This window comes from Tenrec ecaudatus, chromosome 8, assembly GCF_050624435.1.
Source record: "Tenrec ecaudatus isolate mTenEca1 chromosome 8, mTenEca1.hap1, whole genome shotgun sequence".
Classification (NCBI taxonomy): Eukaryota; Metazoa; Chordata; class Mammalia; order Afrosoricida; family Tenrecidae; genus Tenrec; species Tenrec ecaudatus.
The window spans coordinates 31,910,151-31,934,393 of record NC_134537.1 but is presented as its reverse complement, the minus strand read 5'-3'; the positions used below and the strand labels follow the sequence as shown (position 1 = coordinate 31,934,393).

The following is a 24,243-nucleotide window of genomic DNA, read 5'->3' as shown; positions in this document are numbered from 1 at the left end:
GCTTCCCAGCTGGGAACCCACTCCCCACCAAAAAACCCAAAACCAACCGTGGAAGACAAATTGCACTAAGGCATTAAGGATAAGATCATATTAGTATAACCCAAAATACAAATTATGCATAAGAAGGAGAAGATCCCCATCAACGTTCAAAAAGCCAGGGCAGAAACTTCTGTCATGGGACATTTAAGAGATTCTTGTACCCAGTGCTAATTCAGGTCATGTCTGTAGAGAGGGTACCTGGCCTGGTACTGAGTTCTATGCCGCATAAAGTTCTATACCGCATAATCAGGATGACTATGGTCTTTACCTGCTAGTAAGGCTGTTTGGGACACTTGTCTTGGCTAGAGTGGATCTGCCAGTAGCTTGGTTCCACCAGACACTTTGCAGATGGGCTTTTGGCTCCCACTGTCTTCCATAGACTCCTTCAAATTGGATGTTCATAATTTTAGCTCTTCCCCTCATTTAAATCATTTTATTGGGGGCTCATACAACTCTTCTCAAAATCCATATATATATATCCATTGTGTCAAGTACATTTGTACGTCTGTTGCCCTCATCATTCTCAAAACATTTGCTTACCACTTGAGCCCTTGGTATCAGTTCATCATTTTTCCCTCCCTCCACGCTCCCCCTCCCTCATGAACCCTTAATCATTTATAAATTATTATCATGAAAACATTCATTGGGACCAGAGAGAACCTTCTCAGGCAATACCACTGGGTGCATTAACTCAGAGCAAGTTGCCAGATGCTCTCTTAATGGGAAAACGGTGCACTATGAAAGCTCTGCACAGTGGGGCTGTTTGTTTGCTTGTTTGTTTTTTGGGGGGATGGGGGAAGCACCCACTCATATGTCATATAAATCCATAGTTCAATCATGTCGACATAATTGTACAATTTCTTCCATAATCTGTCCCCAGGGATACTTTTCCTTTGGGACTTCTTGAGGCCATTTCCTTTTCATTTCCCTCACCCCTCTTTAGTGCTTGATTCTCCATTCTTAATGTATGGATTGTCAAATGTACATAAAATTACGAAAGCTAACTAAGGTGGGTTTGCAGATTTCATTTGGCGTCACTAAGATTGTTCCATGGAACTTTTAAAAATTGAGTATAAGATAGCACAAGGTCTGGGCTCAGAAACAACCTCATGACTCCGTTCCTCATATTTCACATTGGCGGCAGCCCTGAAATGGAATACAGTTCACATTGTTTCTGGTCTTGGATTCTGAGCTTAAGAGAGGATTTAGCAAAGGACAGCATCTTGCCTCTTTGTGCCTTCAGAATTATCCTAAAGGTTTGGGCACAATTGGGTAAAACAAGGTGAGTATTGATCAAAGCCCTATTACTCATAAGGCCTCAAATGGAGTGCTTCCTTAGCCTCTGAAGAATTTGTATCTGCAAGAAAATCAGGAGGACTGGTCTCCCAACTGCCCTCATATCACGTTGTGGGAGGTGCAGACCAAAGGTGAGTTTACACATCAGTGACTAAAGTTTCCTGCCACTAAGCAGAAGAAGTCACTCATGAGCAGCGTCCCTAAACCACAACTACAGGATGTGGGCACAAGCCCTTGTATAATCGTTGGCGGACAGCCAGTGTGCATTCAGCCCTTTGTAAACACTTGGGCTTTCTTCTTCTTTTTCAACCTCTGAAAACCGCAGGTATTACCCCCTTTCTTTCTTCCCGTTGGCATGAGACCTCCTCTCTGCTCCAGCTTGGGCGCTTGTGTGTACAACATTTCTAAGGAGCTCTTAGGCTTGAATTTAATACGTATGCCTTCCTTTCTTTTGCCACACAAAATGCCAAGCAAAGGTAAAAGCACCTTACAAAACATCTGCCAGCTCTGTTGGTTTGGTTTCCTCAGCCATGCTTGGGTTTTTGGATCTGATAGATACCGGAGCCCTCTATGGGATGGGTGAGCTTAGTCTTTAAGAAAATACAGGGTCTGTTTGGAAAGTCCCACAAATAACTGAAACCTGTTGCTCTTGTCTCAGATTTAAAGTAGCAAGCACAATATCCAGATGTAGACCCTATGCCTTTTCGTGGGAATGGAGACATTCCACTGGGAAGAGGCATAGACCAGAAACAAGAAATTGGGGGAATTAGAGTCTAGTTCCAATATTACCCATAACCCACCATGTGCTTTTGATTAAAATAAAATAATTTGGATGCTTTCTATGTAGGTATGCATAGCTTAATCCTCATAGGGTAACGTTTGACAGCATATATCCATGGTCCTATAAGGTTTTACTTTTTAAAAAGGAAAGCAGTTCTCTTCATTTGTTATTTCCTGCTAATGGTTCCAAAGACCCCAGATCCCCAGAGTGAATGAGCAGCCTGGCTACAGAGTGCCCTCCAATCCCCAGTGTGTCTCTCCTCTGCCTCCCTCTAGCCCTTCTCCTTGCTTCATTCACCTACCCAATAGCCAAGTGCCCTTTCACTCCTAGCCCAAGGCAGCACCGCGAGGGTTCCTCTGTCCCTGCCAAGGGCACTAGCGGCACCAGCTCTGAACAGTGGCAGCAGCAGCTGCGCATGATCAGGATGCATTTGCACCAATGAGGCCATGGCAGCTGGAATTGCCACAACCAACAACCCTTCTGTTACCTGCAACCCCCTCACATCCCCTTCCCATCCTACCTCTCCATGGCCCCCCTCCTCACCATGCTCCCCCCCAGCCCCTCATTCCAGATGTACATAAAGTCCCCAACAGGCTGCCAGTGCAGCCCCTGCCCAATCCAGCCACACACGCAGCAATGCTCCTCCAAAACAAGAACACAGAAACACAAACTCACTGCCATCGTGTCAATTCTGACTCACAGGAACCTTTCAGGACAGCGGGGGACAGCCCCTGGGGGTGTCTGATACTGTAAACAGGAACAGAAAGCCCCATCTTTCTCCTACACCCCACTAGGTTTGCACAGTGTAAATACACCTTATGGGGATGTCGTTGTAGATTGGGAGGGGAGTGGCTGCATACCAAGAGCCTTCACATTGTTGGTGGAAAAACAGAATCAAACAGAGTGGAATTATCTCCATGAACTTTTTAAAAAGTCTCCGCATGATCACACAATGTCCAAGTCCCACGATGTTCTGGTTCACAGAACGTGTTGTGGCCACTCAGCGACACTTTCTTGTAGGTTGGTCTCCTCAGTAAGGTTGAAGCAAAGGTTCAATGAGAATAGCGCTCAAGACAAGGATCACAAAGTAGCCAAATGGTGACACTGTTCTCTTTTACCAGAGGATGGCCACAACCAATCCTCCAAATGGACCCAAATTGCCCTCTGGTGTAGCAGGCTTGGTGACCCCTACTAGCTTTCCCTATTGCAAATGTTAGAAAATGCATTAGCTTTGTCTGTATACCAACAATGTGTGACATCCTGACATGGAAAACCAAGTCCAAAGCATCCCAGTGCAAAACAACTGCATTAAATGAGAGAAGTGACAAGTAGGCATTACAAGCATACAAAAAATAAACAACTTCTTGTTATTATTTTACCATATATATCAGCAGACTGAGAAATTTGACAACAGAAGTGCTCGAGAATTTCCTAAAAGGAAACATATTGAAGATCATCCAGTTGGAGTTACTTTATTTGATAAAGCTCAGAAGTAGATGACTTTCAACCATGTCATCTTGCTGACGATAAGCTTTGTACTCCATACTGCTTGTGTCTGTTCTTCACCAGTTAAATCTCAAATGCCCTTTGGTAGTATGGTCTGAAGGGAAAGCAATATGCATATGTACACACACACATATACAAAATCCTGTATATGTATATATTAAATAGATGTAATATAATACACACACATATCTGTATCTATATACTCGAGTATAAGTCGACCCAAATATGAGCCGAGGCACCTAATTTTACCATAAAACCTACTCTAAAAATGTGCTGAAAAACTCGACTAATACATGAGTATATACAGTATCCTTTTTTGGGTAGCTATCTGTTGAATTTAAAGAGAAAGAGCTCAAGTAAAAATCATCAATTGTCAAATGAGAAAGCAATTATTTGTAGGTCCATGGTTATCAGAAAACAATTCTGAAAAATATACCAATAAATCAAATTTTATTTTCTTGGGTATTTTCCCAATTTTTGCTACAAAAATCTTGTAGCTTGTTAAGTACAAAAAGATTTTATTTAATAAAAGTATGTATTCCCATTCTGGTGAATGCTCGATCTTTATGAAGCAGGGAGAATTGATATAACTGACTCTGCTTTTCAGATGGGGAAACAAAGTTTAGGAAAGTTAATGTAATATCTCAGGATCTCACCAGATTCATTCCCAAAGAAATGGCTTTCTCTCCTATCCTATCCTATCCATCTATCCTATCATTAACCAGATACCAAACTAGCGTTCATCACGTTGATTCTAACTCATAGAGACCATGTTGTTGGGGTTATAGGTGCCAATGAGTCCATTAGCTGCGAATGAGTCAACGCAGAGTGACGGCATATACAATGGTAAGAGACACTGCCTGGTGCTGCACTGTCCTCATGAGTGTTCCCATGTTTGAGTCCATTGTTGCAGCCACTGTGTCAATCATCTTGTCCAGGGTTTTCCTCTTTTTTTACTGACCTCTCTACTGAGCAGCCATAATGCCCTCCTCCAGGAACTGGTCTCTTCTAGTAACATCCCCCAAATACAAGAGATGTAGCCTCCCCATCCTTGCTACTAAGGTGTACTCTGGCTATACTCCTTCCAAGATAGCTATTTTTGTTCTTTCAGCAGTGCATGGTACTTTATTTATTCTTCTCCAGAACTATAATTCAATTGCATTAATTCTTCTTTAGTCTTGCTTATTCAATATTCAACTGTCACATGCATTTTGATTTTCCATGATTTGTTTTCATGTTCTTTACATTCCACTTGTACATGAGTAATTGATGGTCTGTTCCACAGAGGGACCCTGGCCTGGTTTTATCTGCTAATACTGAAATTCTCCTTCATTTCTTCCCACAGATGTAGTCAATTCGCTTTTCCTGTTTTCCATTTGGAGACATCTACCTGTATAGAGGCTTTTTGCATAGTTGTCATGAAGAAGCTTTTGGCTTTCTACAATTCTGACATGTGAGGGTCAGTTTCATTTCTATCACCAAAGACTTATTTTACAGTTATGGATCCTTCTTCTTTGCTTCTAACTTTTAAACCAATAATTACCAATGCATCTTGACTGTGTATTTAATCATTTCCAGGCTGAAGACATTGATAGAATTATAGCATTTCTTCATCCTTAGCTTCAGTGAGTAGTGCATACATGTGAATAATAATTGTGTTAACTGGATTTGTGTGTGTGTGGATAGATATTATTCTATTACACACAGCATTGGACTTCAAGATACATCTTGAAATTTACTTTTTGACAATGAATGTAACCCATTTTTTAAAAATCACTTTATTGGGTTATCTTACAACATTTTTTTTTACATTTTATTAGGGGCTCATACAACTCTTATCACAATCTGTACATATACGTACATCAATTGTATAAAGCACATCTGTACATTCTTTTCCCTAATCATTTTCAAAGCATTTGCTCTCCACTTAAGTCCTTTGCATCGGGTCATCTTTTTTTTTTGCCGCTACCTCCCTGCTCCCCCCTCCCTCATGAGCTCTTGATAATTTATAGATTGTTCTTTGGTCATATCTTGCCCTATCCGAAGTCTCCCTTCCCCCCCTTCTCTGCCGTCCATCTCTCCCAGGGAGGAGGTCACATGTGGATCCTTGTAATCAGTTTCCCCTTCCCAACCCACTCACCCTCCACTCTCCCAGCCTCGCCCCTCGCACCCCTGGTTCTAGAGGTATCGTCCACCCTGGATTCCCTGTGCCTCCAGCTCCTATATGCACCAGTGTACAACCTCTGCCCTATCCAGTCCTGCAAGGTAGAATTCAGATCATGGTAGTTGGGGGGAGGAAGCATCCAGGATATGGAGGAAAGCTATGTTCTTCATCGGTACTACATCACACCCTGACTGACCCATCTCCTCTCCTAAACCCCTCTGTGAGGGGATCTCCAGTGACCGGCAAATGGGCCTTGGGTCTCCACTCTGCACTTCCCCCTTCATTCACTATGGTATATATATATATATATATATATATATATATATATATATATATATATATATATATATATATATTTGCATGATGCCTTATACCTGGTCCCTTTGGCACTTCACAGGCTGATGTGCTTCTTCCATGTGGGCTTTGTTGCTTCTGAGCTAGATGGCCGCTTGTTCACCTTCAAGCCTTTAAGACCCCAGACACTATCTCTTTCAATAGCCAGGCACCATCAGCTTTCTTCTCCACATTTGCTTATGCACACATTTGTCTTCGGCGATTGTATCATGGAGGTGTGCAGCCAATGATATGATTTTTTGTTCTTTGATGCCTGATAACTGATCCCTTCGGGACCACGTAATCACACAGGCTGGTGTGTTCTTCCATGTGGGCTTTGTTGCTTCTGAGCTAGATGGCCGCTTGTTTATCTTCAAGTCTTTAACCCCAGACACTATCTCTTTTGATAGCCAGGCCCCATCAGCTTCCTTCACATTACTTGTTCACCCGCTTTGGCTTCAGCAGTTGTGTCGGGAGGGTGAGCATTATAGAGTGCCAATTTAATAAAAGAAAGTATTCATGCATTGAGGAAGTGCTTGAGTAGAGGCCCAAGGTCCTTCTGCCACCTTAATACTAAACCTATAAATATAGACACACATATTCCAAGGGTAAGGTTGCGTAGAGAAGAGGTATATCTATAGCCCAGGTGGGGACGGAGCATGGTAGTAGGGCAGGAGCAAAGTCAAGGGAGATGGAGGAAAGAGCTAGGAGTCAAGGGGGATTTATGAAGGTCTAGACAAAGACATGTACATGCAAATATATAAATGAGGATGGGGAAATAGATCTATGTAACCATTTTCTTGAAATTTTCATTCCTTGAATAGTAGACCATATGATTCTCTGATTCAAAATAAACAATATCAAGCAAGTGAACTCACTAACACCAAGATACCAATTATGTGTTTTGTTTCATTTATATTGACTTTCCATTTTCCTAGATTTATACTTCATATATTCCCACTTCCAGTTGTTAATTGAAGTCTTTTCAGCTGTTTCTTCTTATTTTGAAATGTTTACCCATCAGCCAATATTGTTCCAAAGTCATTATTCCATCCGTATCAGTCTGGTGAACTCAACATTGAGATGGCATATTTTCCTCGGTCATTTTTGGAGTTCCTGCCCACATGAGAGGCTCTTCTTCTGGCTCTATCTCTGACAATATTCTGCTTCTATTGATGAAGCTCTCAGTGGCGGACAACGTTCTGCTCCTGTCTGTTAGGTTTTCCATGTTTCGTTCCTCTAAGTCAATAAACTAGTCCTTCTTTGTGGGGTCTGCTTAACCTGGAAGCTCTGTTGAAACCTAAATGCTTTGGGGGATCTTGCTCATATTTGAAAATGACCATGGCATAATTTCCATCAGAGCAACACACAAGCCACTGCAATAGAACAAACTAACAAACAAGGGGCAGATAGTGAATATAAGAACTTTTATTTGAGAAATATATTGTTTTATATTATATGCTTTTACCTGAGAATGGAGAGATTACATTTGAAAGAGCAGTAAGTCAGTACTTCCCCATGATCCTCAGGAATAGTAGCAATCATCTTAGCAACTCCAGTAAAATATAGCAATCCCTTTCACAAGATCCACCATAAATAGTCCGGAGTATTGCATATGATAGGAAACTCACTATTTCAAGAAGCAGCTCTTTCCTTCTTTAGCATCTCTATTATTAGTTCTTTCTAGTCTTACATTGCTGTTCAAATTCACATTTCTTTTTTCCCACTGGTCACAATCATTCCTTCAGGATATGCTAATCACCTTAAGGACTATAGGCCTCTTCCTCCAATGTGAAGACAGTTTCCATGTTAACCCTGAGTTCACTATTTTCTACCCTAAGCAATTTTGATTTCTTTCAATGCCAAGCTTATTGTCATAGGACAGACCTCAGAGCTAAGAAACATCTCCCTCCTCACAGCCTTTGACATGCTTCCATTGCTAATACTGAATTGTCTCCTTTACAGAGTCATTTGGAAAAAGTACCAGCTTAGGTTACAAGAGGGGCAAACACACCCGGAGAAGTCAATTGTCAGGCTGATCCTTAAATGGTAACTGCAAAGATTGTAGTGGGCAAAGTCAGAGCCTTCTGCCAACCAATGCCACTTTCTTGCAGCAAGTAGGGATTTTTGGGCAGCAGTATTGTAATAATTTGCCAATTATGCCTGCTTCAGAACCATTGCCAAAACAATCCAATGCTTTCCATTCCACTACTGTTGACAGGACAGCTAAGGATTTCAACATTTCCTTTTACAGTCTGAATAGAAGTCCTCTGCCTTGGAGACTGTAACAATATTTGACATCTTGAGAGAGGAAAAAATGCACGGGCCAGAAAGTGAGACTGGAGAGCAGAAGAGAAATGCTAATGAAAGTAAACAAAGTGGCAATTATGCAAAGATTGGGTTTTGAAAGCTAACACCAAACTGATGTTTGTGTATCTATCAGAGGACAAATCTGCAAAATTGAAAAAGTACACTCTTGGAAGAAAAGATTATAACAGTAAATTCTACATATTAAATTTAAAAAAATGAACACTTTTAAATGACTATCAATCAAGGTGTCTCAACTTTGAATCTGGAGATGAGGGGGGAAGATTATAATAATATTTAAAGTTTGTGTTCAATATCCAAAGCTCATTAAAATAATTAAGTTGAAACTATAATTGAAAAGAAAATAAACTTAAAGAGAGGTGAACAGATGAAATAATATATGGGCTGTTCAAAATGTAACAAAAGTATGGGGAGAGACAAAGGAGAAATATGAGAGGAAATTCAATGGGAATAGAGTGAGGTGAGGCAGCATTTTGAAACCACATTCCCCCCAGTCCTCTATGATCTAATGAATCCTATAGGGAGATCTCAAAGGAGAGTGGGCAGGACCTTCCTACTTCTACATCAAACATAAGGCCATACATTTTACATACACAGATTTACATAAATTTATTTTGAGGAATGGGTCAGCTATTAAAAACCAATATTTGAACAATAAAAAAAAACTACTAAAAGAAATAAACCACTGAAAGTTCTCAATTAGGGAGTGGCATGCTCAAATTGTGCTTTAGGAATCTGGCAGCCAAGTGTCTGATGAATTAGAATAGGGTCCGTGTAGGAGCAGGCATCTTGAAGAGAAGGCTATAGTAATAATCCAAGTGTACAGTATTAAGTGCTTGATTTGAGAACATAGCTGTGAAAATGGAAATTGAAAAATAGTATGAACTTTTTAAAAGGAAAAATTCAACTTTAGGTTTAATATCTATGTGTTGGGTACAAAGCTAATTTACATCCATATACAATATTTTAGATTAAAGAACTCAAAACAAATGGATTTCAGGGATGGCTGATTGGGGCAGTAAAAATGCCAGAGAGACATCTAGAGTTTCGAAGATGGTGAATATGAAAGTCATTAGAACATCCATGAAGAGATGATGACTAACAACAGAAATGTGAAACTGAATTTAAGAAGACGCCTCAGGGATGCGTGTTTGGAAGGCATCCCCATAAAGGCGGCAGCTAAAACAATAGAACAGAGAGACCCTGACGGGAGAGAAAATTATGACCAAAAGACTGAAGACCAAGCCAATGCTTAGAAAACAAGATTAAGTAATTCCATAGGTTCTGCACAGGGTTCATGCTCAGGCACTCATTTGATAACAGTATTTGATAGGTTCATTAATATTGATCTTTTTAATTTTCAGGAAATTTGATCATTCTGATATGAGGTCTCCAGTGGGTATCTATTCATCTCTCAAACCACGCTTTAACCCCCTTGAGATAGTAAACATTAAAGACCGTACAATACTCCTTGAAAGTAATTAGGTCTTGTTGGGAGAGGCAAAATGTCCAAATATACAGTAGAATGAAATGAAACCTTTAATAATGATGGAGGTCTGGATGATGTGCTTATACATATAAAGAGTCTCAAAACCCAATACTCCCACGGGCAAGGGAATAGCCAAGTTTGTTGCGGTTTCCAATAAATGACATCAGCCCCATGTAGGTCTCAATCAAAATGGGTTCCATTAGCACCCTAAATTCCTTTTTGCTTCCAGATCCTGTGGAATTCTTGTGGGCTTTCTCAATAGTTGGAATAAGTTTAGATGTCAACCCAGACATCTGAGGAGAAAAAGAAAACACAGAATTAGTGATTGCCAGGTAGAACAAGGACTGCCTGAGCCAACCCTCTGAGGCTATAGTGGAGTAGTTTTTCTCACTTCTTAAACAGAAATAATCTCTCAAAACAATTAACATAGCTTCTGCTAGTGTTTTAGTACATTAAGCTCTTAATAATTTATGTACATAATAAAATGGTCTTGCTTATTTACTTTTATTATTGATTCATAATTTGTACAACATTAAGAAATCTGTTCAATAAATATTTACTGATTATGATTATGAATCAGGCAACCTCTGGAACGCTGCTGAGTATATATAAACCAATAAAATAGTTTCACCATGAAAGTAGTGATATGATCATAAGAGAATCCTTATTAAGAAATGAACAAGTCACAGTATACAAAGTTCACATTTTTTAAAAAGCAGCAAAAGAAAAGCATATATTGATAAAGAGGCACAGACAAGGGAGAAATAATATTTGATTAAGGGATCACCGATGGTTTCAAAAAAAGGAGATTATTAAAACAATCCTTAGAGGATTATTAAATTTTTCCAGGTAGGAGGGGGTAACGGAAGGTGTGCTAGGTAAGGCTGAATAGACATCCAGGGGACACTGATGGAATATAAGCATGGAACTGCTCGTGGTGATGTTTGCCATACATCATGACAACCTACTGAGAGTAAAGCCAACAAAGATAAAAAAGACTAAGACGTGGAGAAATCTAAATTCTTGAAAAAATCATGGGGATTATTAGATCATCATTTCTAGGCTTTTTCAGTGAAACGAATCAGAAACATCCTTCAGTTTGTCAAGTCAGGATGAAATGGGCATTTTCAGCTGCCTTCTAAAGAAGTGAGTCATCTAAAGAGCATTCCAAACAACATATTAATGAGGACGTGCATCAGAGGATCTGATATCTTTGTATTTTCAATGACTCTTTTACATTTACTATTTCATTTTCTACCCATATGATTTCCTCTAGATTTAAAATCAAGGATCCTAGAAGATAAATAGCTGCCCACAGACACTTCACTCCCTACGTTATGGTAAAAATGAACCTCGAGAATAAGGGCTTGCACAAAGTGCAAGCAAAATCTGTTTCCTAGGAGACTGGTTTACAAGTCTAAATTAAAACTTTAGAGTTCATTTCAAGTTCAGTGCAAATTATTAAGTATCCTCTATAAAGAGACCATTGTTCTACTCAATCTTCTACAAGGAAGTCAGTTTTTGCTTTAAGACACTAACACAAGAGTTTGTTTGTACCGATTCAATGATTCCCAATAGCTTTTCAACATAATCCATTTTGTTATTGTTGTTTCTGGATTCTTATTTTATACCAAAAGTCCTACAAAAAACACTTTTCCACTTTAGGCTTGAGTGAACTTCCTAATAAGGAAAAAGTATATAAAATTTTGAATATATATATTACTAGCTGACCTAACACATAAGCATCAATAATCTCAAACAAAACTTACTCAAGTAAAACTTCTGCAATTGATTTACTTTGTGGTATTAGAAAATCCACTCCCCCCATTTGAGCTTCAGTTTGGGCTTCCAAAAAGGGGTTAAAAAGACCATTGAAATGGTTTCTTTAAGATACTATCAAAGAACTCTGTTGCTCCAAACTCAAATTCGGTCCTTTGTACCCACATAGCCTCTCCCCAGAAGAAAAGTCTTAATTTGTGATTACTGTTGGATTTTTCTTTTTGATTAGTTTGTTTTGTATGTTTCTCTGTATATGAAACGCAAGGTATCTATAGATACAGTATTTGGATTAACTGTTTCTTCTGAGCCCTCGGGGTGTAGGGGTCATGTGTTGGTCTGCAATCCTCGTGGTCAGTGAGAAACCATCACCGGCTCCCAGAAGGATGACATTCTCCAAGAAACAGTTGCAGTCTTGGAAACGGGATGAGTCATCAAGAGTCAGCATGGACTCTACGGAAGGGAGTTTATTTTGGGGGGTTAGGGTTATGGAAGGGGAAGGTTGGGGGGAAATGAAGAGCTCATAATAATGAGTGCAAAAAAGATAAAGATATTCTAATATGTATTATGGTGATGACTATACGACTCTTTTAAATATGATTGAAACTGCTGAGTTGCATGATATGGGAAGGACAGCTCAATAAAATTACTGACAAAAACACTCAGCAGGAAGACTCTTTGGTGCAAAATGTTAAATAAAATAACATTTAGAGTAATTTGCATGGCAAAATAAAGACATTTTTAAAGATTACAACCAAAAGCAATCCTATGGAGCCGCGCTACTCCGAGCCCCCGGGGCGCTCCCGGCCAGGGTCTGCACGAATGGCCGCCAACAAAATAAAATGAGAAGGAAAAAACTGTTAATGAGTTTGATTCTGAAACAGCATAGAGTATACTTCTATATTTATGGATTTTCCAAGTAAACGAATAGATTTATCCCCCTTACTTTTCTTCTAAGTAATAGCTGCCCAATTGTCTATGAAAGTGTTCATTTAAAAACATGCGCATATCCACTGAGGTGAAAGAATCTAGCAGCAGGTAGTGTTCTGCTTAGTTTCCATGAGCTTCCACCTAAAGCAGCGAAGGGGGACTGACGACAACTCCTGTTACCTGGCCCTGACCTGGGCCTTCTGTGAGGCAATGGTAGGAATCTAATTTTGGTGTCAGTGTAACAAATCACAGACACATAGCCCAGGGATGCTAGAGGGGAACATTTTGTGGTGACGGAGATCCTTCCTTCCTTTCAGTGAACACTACCGAATGCTTTAGTTAATTGGATAAGATCAGCAGAAAGATAGAGTTCCTTTTCAGCTTTGGAAAGAAGAAACTAAAAAGGAAGAAACACTTTAGAGATGAATTTTTAAACGCTGGGTGTTAGAACCATGCCATTCCAAGTTCTGAAGTGATGTTAAAGTGCATTGATTCCAACCACACATCTTGAGTTTGAATTGATGCTCACATATCCTCATGAAGCAGTCATACTCCGCTAAATGGACATTTTCACTGACAGGAAACCCACTGCTACATAAAGAAACACACTGCACCACTCCAGGTAAATTCTTGGGGCTAGTTGGAAAGAACCAGGTATATATTTCTATGCCCCACCAGTTACTGGTAGTTAAACCTTAGAAAAATCATTTAAACCCATGGAGTTTTAGAAAACAATAAGAATATAACAAGTATAAATATAAATACAAATCTCACAAAACAATTGTAAAAGTGTAAGTGAAGCATTAAACATATTTTGCAAGCCATCTTAGTATAGATGCACATACTATTATTTTCAGGGTGCAAAGAATGTACCTTCTTTATTCCTATTTTACCTCAATACCATAATTTCCATGCCAATTTAAAAAAAAGTGTGTATCATATAGAGACTCAAGAAAGTATTATAACAAATACAGAACATTCTAAAGTAATATAGAAAAGAAATGCAGAAAGAAAAATTAAATTCTGCTCAGGAATTACGGCCTCAAAAATGTAGGCTGAACATACCCCCCAGATAGTTCTCGATTAAAAAGGTAAAACTACCAACTGAAGAGAGGAGAAACCAAGAGATACCACAAGTCTGATTTTTTTCTCTATTTGATTTTGCCACTACATAATTTCTTTGAAAATATTATTTCTAATATGACCTTTCCTGCATGTAGAGTTAACCGTTAATTTTGGGTTTATTAGCTCAACATCTATTTTCTACAGGTAAAGTGTTGCATCTAATGTCAAAAATATTATGTGAATTTTCTGTTGTGTCCCCAAGTTGGCTTTTGAACATTTAAAACACCTGAAATCAATCTGTGTGATAGGAACGCTGTGTCATTTGATATGAATGCCACCAGCAACATGCTCATATTTTAAAAGCTCTCTGTACCCAACCCTGGCTCCCTCCTTTATTCCTGTCTCAAAATGGAGGGTCAAATTATACCAACTCTGGTGATATGGGGGCTGTGGGTTGTTTAGAATAAAGTATAGCAGAGAGACAGAGAGAGAGAGAGAGAGAGAGAGAGAGAGAGAGAGAGAGAGAGAGAGAGAGAGAGAGAGAGAGAGAGAGGAGATGAAGGCTTTTCGTCTTTACCAGCTGAATGCCTGGGCCCCTGATTTGCTTCAGGTGCTGTCTGCCAGCAGTTCACTGCCTAGAGTCTCAGTTTTCCTTAGTTTAACCACTGCTTGCTTCCTGTTTACACTGGGTGAAAAGAGACTGGGTTTCAGGCCTGTAAACCCACATTCCTCAGCTGAGCAGGTTTTCCAAGCCTTCAGGCTACAGGTTTCTGCCTAGATATACAGGAGGTGGAGTGTGCCGGAATAAAGGGCTACTTCATCCATTGTCCAATACTAGAAACCACGTGGGCATCACGACTGAATTGAATGTGAGATTTCAAGCAGGTTACAGAGAAAATTGGAATTAAAAGATTAAAAATATATATAAACTTTATTTCTCAACGTACAACTTTAAGATACCTTTATTTCTCCGTCAACTTTAAGATACCTTTGTAAGTGATGAGAGCAAGTGGCCAGTTAGCATTCTGTACACACTGCCGAGTCCGTGTCAATGCATACCAACCCAATAGAACTGGGTTGACTCCCCTGTGAGTTTCTGAGTCTGTAACTGTTTAGGGGCATAGAAGGCCTCATCTTTCTCCTATGTGGAAGCTGGGGGTTTTGAACAGCTAACTTCATGCTTACCAGCTCAATGCGTAACCATTCCATCACCAAATATGTTTTGGAGAAAGTACAGCCAGAATGTTCTTTGAAAGTCAGGATAGTGAGACTTTATTTCACATACTGTGGACATGTTACCAGGAGAGACCAGTTCCTCGAAAAGGACTTCTTGTTTGGTTAAGTCGCAGGGCGATGAAAACAGAGAAAGACCCAAGGTTGACAAGATGGATCGATGCAGCAGCAGTAACAGGCTCTAACATAACTACTGTGAGGAGGGTGTTGGCTGGAGAGTGATTAGTTCACTGATACATAGAGTCACTATTAGTTGGAACGGAATCAATGGCATGTAACATCAACAACCAAAAAATTGAGAGTACTTGGAAATTAACCAGGTCAATACAGTCTTTTTGCATTACTAACTGAAGAAAAATGGGTGTCCATTAAAATTTTTTCTCAATGGAGAGAAGGGCGTAGGAGGCCTAGTGGGGTTTTATCAAGGGCAATGTAGCAGCGAGGAATTATTAAGCCCGAAAGAAGGCCAAACAAGATGTTGGGGCAAGAGGAAAGCAAAAGGAAATAGAGGAAAGAACCAGAAGGCAAAGGACATTTATAGAGGGTTAAATACAGGCATGTACGTATGTAAATATATTTATATGTAACGAGAGGAATAGAACTATGTACTCATATCTATATGTTAAGAATTAAGGTTGCAGATGGACATTGGGCCTCAACTCAAGTACTCCCTCAACACAAGAACACTTTATTCTAATAATCCAGCATTCTGTGATGCTCACCTTCCTGACAAGATCGCTGAAGACAAAATGGGTGCATAAGCAAATGTGGTGAAGAAAGCTGATGGTGATATCAAAAGATATAGCATCTGGGGTCTTAAAGACTTGAAGATAAACAAGCAGCCATCTAGACCAGAAGTAACAAAGCCCACATAGAAGAAGCACACCAGCCTGTGTGACCATGAGGTGTCAATGGGATCAGGTATCAGGCATCTATGACCCAGAAAAAAATCATACCCAAGGTGAATGGCAGGGGGGTAGGGGTGGGGGGTGGAATTGAGTGGAGACTTGCCCATCTATAGGCAATTGGACATCCCCTCACAGAGGGGTCACAGGGAAGAGATGAGTCACTCAGGGTGCAGTATAACACAGATGAAACACACAACTTTCCTCTAGTTCTTTGGTGCTTTCTTTCCCCCACTATCATGACCTCAATTCTACTTTACAAATCAGATTAAACCAGAACGTGCACACTGCTACAGATAAGAGCCCACAATACAGGGATCCGGGATAGATAAACCCCTCAGGGCCAAAAATGAGAGTAGAGATAACAGGGGGATTAGGAGAGGATGGGAGAAGAAAGAAGGAATCACAGGGATCAACTTATAACCCACTCCCAGGGGGGCAGGCAACAGAAAAGTGGGTGAGAGGCAATGGAAGAGAACATAGACATGAAAATAATAATCTAAAACTTATCAAGGTTCATGAGAGATGGCGGGGGGAGGGGAAAATGGAGCTCAAGTGGGAAAAGAATGCTTTGAAAATGATGATGGCAGCATACGTGCAAATGTGATAGACAGAATGGCTGAATGTATGGATTGTGATAAGAGATGTAAGAGCCCCCCCCAAAAGTATTTAATATTAAAAAAAGATTTTTCTGAATATTAGGAAATGAAAATAAGTCAGAAGAAGCCAAATCAGAACTGTAAGTTATACAGCTAATGATTTCCAATCAAAATTTTTGAAAATTTGCCCTTGATTGATGATAGGATGAACAGGTGCATTGTCATGGTGAAGAAGGGGTTTCTCGGGTGAAGCTTTCTCACGTGTTTGTCTGTTTAAGTGTTAGCAAATGTTCTCATTTTCATAAGTAGCAGATGTTATCATCCTTGACCCTACAGAAAGTCAACAAGCCAAAGTCCTTGAGTATCCCCCCAAAATGTTTCATGGCTTTTGCTGTTGACCTGTCCATTTTCCTTTCCCACTCCATCCACTGATTTGATTGTGGCCTCTCTATAGAATCATACTGGTAAAGCTAACTTTCATCTCCTGTTCTAATTATCTCCCCAAATTCATTAGTATCTTGTTCTTACTCATGTGAATATTCCAATTAAAGCTTTGCTCTTGTCTGAAGCATATCTGGGCACCCACCAATGAGAACATGTTCTGAACTTTTATTTTCCAGTAAGAATTGTGTAAGCTGAACCAACGGAAATGTTTATGGTGTTGGCTGTTGTTTCTTCTATTAATCATCAGTGTATTCATTTGGAGCACAGAAAACAGTGTTTTTCTCTCAAACTAATGAGAATGGTTCTGCTGTGTGGACTTCATCTGCAACATCACCTTATCCCTTCTTAAAATGAGTTGTTCATTTATAAGCTGCTTATTTATTTGTGATATTGTTCCTATAAACTTTTTGTTGATCATCAATGATTTCATTATTCTTCCCTCCAAACTACACTATTGTAAAAATGATATGGAGGCCTGAGACTTCAGAAGTGTGTGGCGCAGTGAATTAATTTATAAGCCTCTTCTAGCTAGAGTCTTTGTAACTCCCACCAAATGACATTTTCCTCATGCATTTGGGGAAGAGAAGGTCGGGGAAGATACTGACAGAATGCCATGATTCCTTGTGAGTGGTTGTTAACAGGATTATAAAAACTTGGAGCTCTAATATGGGGATTGGTAATTTTTGCATCCTGCAGAATATAAACAAGTCATGATAGAAATTTGAAAGAAGGACCTCACCACTCTCGAGAAAAAGGAGTCCGGAATGGAGCACATTCTTTCAAATACAAGATTCCTGCACATTGACCTTCCTCAATCCAGGGACAGAAAGCTTTGGAGCAGAGCAGTAGCAGAGGCAGAGCAGGAGACAAAATGGGGAAGTGTTTAGCTGATGTCCACCCAGAAGTCACAGACAATACTTACAATTATGGAATGTATTTAACAAGCTCACAGACATACATCTTTTTGAACTAGTGGAGCTGAGTGTTTTTAGACATAAAGCTCATTTGTGGCCGGAGGACTTCTAGGCAGTAATTGTGGAATCAAGGTTCATGGCCCACAGAACTAGAGCCAAGTGCATTCAGGCTGAGACTCAGACTGATGGTGAGATGGCATACCATTGGAATATTTATTGGCAGTGCCAAAAGAGCTTTGCAACACTGATCAAGCAAGGCAGAAGCTTGGCTGACTGTAGGAGAGCAGGCACAGTAAAACAGCTGTCCTGACCAAGGAACGCTATCCTGAACATTACTACTCCTGGATTACAATTTCACTTCCCTTCTACAGCCCATCATTGTGAGTGTAGTCTGCCATTCTGTGGGGAGAGTGCAATGAATTATACAACCGGGCTGAGAAGTCAAGAATGCTGTGGGAGTGGAGGGCGGTGCTGGTCAGATATGGAGGAAGCTTGGACAGTGGCTGCAAGCAGATATCAGCCTGCTAGGAGCCAACCTTGAGCTGATGAGTCTACCCCTTCGTGAAGTAAGAGGAAGTCATATTTACCTCCTTCTCGGCCTTCACCTTGATTTTCTTTTCACAGTAGGGGAAGTAGAATCAAATCACGTTGCCCCTGGATCTCTGTCCTACTTGGGCAAATGCTACAAAGTTTCTTTAGAACAGCCAAGAAATGCCCAAAGGATAGTCCCCTCCACCATAAATCCAGCCTGAAGGGGTTTAGCTCAAGCTTTGTGGATCAGCAAGCCTAGAAAACATCCTGCTTAAAGGCACACAGCTTTCTTGCTATGTGGTCTTGGAAGACCACCACTCTCTCTTGAGCTCTGGCTCTTGGTTTGACTACTATCACTCTTCTGCCAGGTCTCTGCCTTCCAAGACGGGGGAAGTTCAACACACAGGAATTTCAGGGTCTAAATGGTGCTTTACTCTAGGGATTTCTTTCATGACGACAGTAAAATCCTCCATGCTTTCTTCTGACATGGCTCATTTAACACCCAGAGGCACGGTAACATCCACCAATCCTAGAGTTAGATGATCATACATCTTATTTCCATAGGAACGTACCTGGAAAATCCATATCAAGGAATCCATGGCACTCACTCACCATCATTGAGTAAACTTGGACACATAGGGTCCCTAAGGGCCAGGCAGGCTGCCCTGTGGTTTCCAAGACTGTAACTTTTTGTAATAGCTTTATTGGTGTATACTTCGCAACATCAGATAATTCTTTATGGGAGTGTCTGATGTTTCTTCTCGCTTCAATTTTAGCAGAATTCACATTGTTCGAATAGAACTCTTTTCAAACTGAAGTCCTATCCTACATAATGCCTCAAACAAATCCTGTCCAACCAGGTTTTTATGAAAAAATACAAGTTTACTTTGGTGCAAAAAAAAAATTGAGATCCATACAGTTTTTCATAATATGTGTTTTCCATGAACTAGGAAAACTTTCTTTCCTGCAATTCAGACTTAAGTTTCTCATTTCCTTACAGTAAAATACAGCCCCGGTATCATAAACAGTTTTAATGTAGTATATCTAAAGTTTAACCTTCAAATTTACTCTTGTTCCAGTTTTCCCCATTCTAATTAATGAAATTACTATCTACCTTACTCTTATTGACTGTATTGACTAATATATATCTTTTAATTCCTTCATTTTCTCTCATTCCAACTATTCCTTGCATAGATTTATATCCCTATGATCTTTGTAATGAAAATTATAATGGTGAATAAAAAAGATGAATCTCCTGCTAAACACAGTTACTTTTATTCCAAGGACACTTAGGTACCTTCTTGAACCTCCATTCCTTTAAACTTAGTCCAAATGACTGCATTAGTCCACGAGCGTGAATTTAAAAATAACTCATAGTTTTTTATGTTTTCCTTCTTTAAAGAACACTTTATAAAGACAAGAATATTATCTTACTTCTATTTAGATTCCCAGAAATAATCATAATACTTGCACTCTTTAAACATCAGAAAATGCTTGTTGAATAGATTCCTGATGTTGCAGAAGAAAAATCTTTTAAGTTTCAGAAAGAAAAACATTTAATAATCTTATTTTGTTATTATAATAGCTATTAAATAAATGCATCACAAAGAATTTGAAAATGTTTATTGTACAAGAGAAAAAAAATTCTCTTCCCTGAGCTACAATAGGTTTGTTAATTTGAACTGCCTAACTTGGGCATTTAGTATAGTTATGTATTTCCCGCATATACCACTACTTTTCTCTTGCACCATTCATCAAGGAAATGGAGAGCCAATTTATAGCACCATTTTAAAACCTTATGCTATACCAAAATACTCACATGAAAGGGCTCCTAGATACCCAGCATTATCTTTCTCAGTATTTATTCTTTTGCACTAATATCACTTAGTCTTAATCAAAGCCCATCTTGGAAAGTGGCCTGAACACAAACAATATTGAGGCATAAAAAAACAACAGCAAAAGAGAGCGTAAGACTCAAATAGCAGGATCAAAGGATTCATCATTTCGTACTCGCGTGGTTTCTAGAGAGCTGGGCCAGAAGCAATGCTTTACGGGAAACACATTTAACAGATCTACAAAGCAACTTGATTAACTAAAGACCATCCAACTAACTAATGTGTCTGCATGTGAGCACACAGGCTCACACAGCTGCCTCTATCCCTCCTCGCCACCAAGAATTATATGGCCATGAATGTCCTCTTTGGCCTTTGTTATCAGAAAGGACACAGCAAAATTTAATGCGTCAGTATGGAAATTATATCTGTGGGTATTTGAGGTAGTATTATTCCTTTCCCCCTCTTGGTGTTATGGTCAGGCAGCGGCATTTCTACACAGTTCATAGAATTTTTTTAATCCCTCACCCTGAGTGGTATGAATATGTAAAGTACCAGGTCTGAGAAATAACAGAAGATAATGCTCAGGAAGTGAACGATGTTATAACCAAACATATTGGTATTAGTTTCAATGTATAATAAAATGCAATTACTACTTGAGATAGTTAAAGTTTATTGTGCCAACTTGGCTAATAAACACATGTGGGATTAATTGAAGGGCAGAAAGATGAATGGTTCCGCGAGTCTCTCCTTTGGGATTCTCAGGTCTCTTGCTTTTTGATGGTCGGACCAGAGTGCAGCTGCCTTGGTCAATTCCCTGCTTCAGCTGGCAAGGCTCACTTCCTGCAAGACATCCCTGAGGAGAAGCCACATGGACCTACCCCGATGCAGCCCTGGGTGCTGGAGCAGCCGTGTGGAGACCCCTGCCAGCGCTGAGATGCTCACTGATTCAGATTTCCTCCTGCAGTCGGCATCATAGGGTGTGTTTTGTGAGATTGAGGAGGACTTTGTGGAGTGGTGTCGGACATATGGGTTAATGTTGGACTTGTGAGCTTGGGCAGCACTGGGTTGGGATGTTTTCTTGATGTGCATTTAACCTTTATATTAATCTCTCTCTTCTACATGAGTTTCTGTGGATTTGGTTCTCTAAAGCACCCAGACTAATACACTACTAAAAGATAAAGATATATTATTTTAATGGCTTAAAACAGAATTCCTTAAAGGAGAGAAACAGCTTTGGGAAAAATACATTTAAATCCTCTGAGAGAGATTAACATTTGTTGAGAAAATAAAGAGGAGAACTGGTCTCTATTGATTATAAAAAGAATAAAAGAATAAGAGTATAAGGATGGACAAGGGCAGGGTGGAAGAGAAAGAAAAAAGATGGAGGAGTAATATGTCATAACATTATTAATAACCATTTTAGTATTAGTAATAATCATATAGGGTTATTAATAATCCATTTACAATAACTAGATATAATATTCCATTTTAATATGGGGCATGCTTGTGTTGTAAACTCCCAGTGGGTCTCCCTACCCTCACATACTTGTTGTGCTTCCTGGTTTTCATTTTGTCCTATTGACTGGGGTGTTTAAAAATGAGTCTAGGAACGATGTTAATGTTTGCTTTGAGCTATTAGGAAATTAAATATGATATAGGATGTAGCAATACAGCCCATTCCCAGAATTGATCTCATGTCTGCATTAGATTGGAGCCAAAGTAAACAGTGAGACTCCGAGCACTTGAGGCCGCTGGGAGAAATTTCGAGAGCAAACTAGTATTTTCCTATGAGCAGAACAGAGCTCAAATCAAATAACTGTACCTATAGATAAGGACTGAAGACCTCTTCATGTGCTTAGAGTCATATATATTTTGTTTCAAATCTCTTTCAGTCTGCAGAACCTATCAGCGTTAAATACTTGCTCACATATGTAACGCCAGCATGAATAAGAAGTGTTTCCGAATCACTCGAGAAAGGCAATATATGCTATCCAACAACAGAGGGACTTGAACATGCAGACTGACAGATAGGATGTTATAGAAAATAAAGACCTGGGATGCTCTGAAGAATGGAACATACAGGAAAAAGGAAAGAACCGCGAAAACAGGACAGTCTTGGCTAATCACATTATTATTTGGATATTTCATTTTGTTAAAAATACAAAGTTTGGCCACTAACTAGATTTCAGCTTCAATTATTTTATTCTGGACTACTTAGTACACCCCACCATTGCATACGCTTCTCTAGCAGAGGGAAGACTAGTAAAGACCCTGTCCCTGCCTTTGGCAGACGTAACATCTACTTAAGACACGAGTTTTAAAGATGGAGAAATCATCGTCATCCCTTTATAGTTTGGGGAGCATTTATATGTACCTTGTCCGTCTGACCTTACAATGGTCCACATAGGGAGGACAGGAGGGGGGGTGGTTTTGTTTATCGCCATTTTAGGAATGGTGATCAATAGCGAGACCCACACAGAAGAGTGAGTGGACCAAATTAGATCGCAGAACCATATTTGACTAAATATATTTCGTAACCTTTCATGTTTCTCCCCTAAATCAGGCAATTTCAAATTAATAGTATTTAGAAAATTTTTAAATGTCTACACCCTGTTGGCAAAGAACCGACAAAAGCAACTGTTGTAATTATTAACATTACATGTAACATTTTAAAAAATTAACAAAGAGAAAAAATGCATAGAATGGTTCACGTAAATATTTTTGTAATTTGCATAGATAGAGTTCTACTACTTACTAAAAACACATTCTATAGCTGATTAAAATGCAGGCCTATGTAAACCCTTGGTTGTTTTTTCTGTTCCTCACTTTTTCTATGAATATGTGTTTTAGAAATCCACAGCATCTCCCACGGGCTCGGATCTAGGTGATGCCCCAGTGGTCTCTTACCTGGCACATTTCCAGCAGCGTGTTGCTGCTGTACTTCATGGGGTGCTCAGTGAAGGTGGCGTACGGCACCTCAGTGGACCATGGGTTCCAGCGCGACAGCAGAGACGGCTCTCCCGTGTTCCCCCAATAGATCCGAAGGCCTTCGCCCTGCCTCCTGCAAGGGAGAAATTCTCCGTGAGCTTAGCCAGTATAATGCTAAATGGAAAGAGAGGAGGGAAACATCACAGCTCAGTCAATCATTGGGTAAGTGTCTCATTCCTTTATAGAATGAATTATGTCAGAAAATTCAGGAGGTAAGAAAATAATGAATTTACTCTAAAACACGATGAGCTCAAGCTGTTCTTGAGAATGCCATACGGAGATAGTTCATGGGAAATGTGGCTTTGATGTTCAAGGCAGAATCCAGATCTGGGATATGAATTTGACCTTGTGCTGAGTTATGGATGACAGGGAAAGCCCAAACATACATTACAGAGTCTCCATGGGAAAGCCTTGGACCATCGCGCATGGATGTGAATTGTCTTGTCCTCAGACAGAGTGCAGTAGAAGGTAGGCTACTGCAGATATCGTCAGGTTAAACTTCAACATCGTACCCTTTATTTGCCTTTTGGACCCATTGAACTTGTTTTGACTCATTATTTTTTGCTTTCTTTTAGATAGAGTTTTTATGTGCTTTATTTTTGTTGGTTTTTAAAAAATGTGATTTTCTTTATATGAAGGGCAAGCTAGGTAAATCTACAGAGACCATAATTAGATTAATTGCTCCTCAGGGTTATGAATGAAAGGCTCTCTACTGTGGTAACCAGTCACAGTCTCAGATACTCACAGGGCCAATTCTAACTTGTCCTCTAGGGTCGCTAGGAGTTGACATCGATTCCCTGGAAGCATGTGTTTATTTATTTATTTAGAGAGATGACAGGAGAAGTTGGTGGAAAATGGAGAACTAATCATCCTAGATACAAGAATGCAGAAAATGGCCTAAAATTGATTGTGGTGAGAACTGCACAACCTTTAAAACAGACTTAAAACATTGGATTGTCCAATATGTGAATTATATCTCAATGAAATGGTTAAAAAAATGAGTTGAATATAAAAAGAAGTCATTATGCTCCCAGTCCCCCTCCCCCCAAAAAAGAAAAAGAAAGAACTGGAACAGTCAGGGCAGAAA

At 39.6% G+C, this 24,243-nt stretch overlaps 1 protein-coding gene across 1 annotated transcript in view; it reads right to left on the bottom strand.

The window, feature by feature from the left end:
* Positions 1-8,645: 8,645 nt before the first annotated feature.
* The window catches only part of TPRG1 (tumor protein p63 regulated 1), a 154,629-nt gene continuing 139,031 nt past the window's right edge, over positions 8,646-24,243 (bottom strand). Inside the window, exons 4-5 of the mRNA XM_075555626.1 lie at positions 23,076-23,229; positions 8,646-10,229 (exon numbers count right to left, since the gene is read on the bottom strand). Coding sequence (XP_075411741.1) covers positions 10,035-10,229; positions 23,076-23,229 — 349 coding nt within the window. The 3' untranslated portion in view covers positions 8,646-10,034. The remainder of the gene's footprint in view (positions 10,230-23,075; positions 23,230-24,243) is intronic.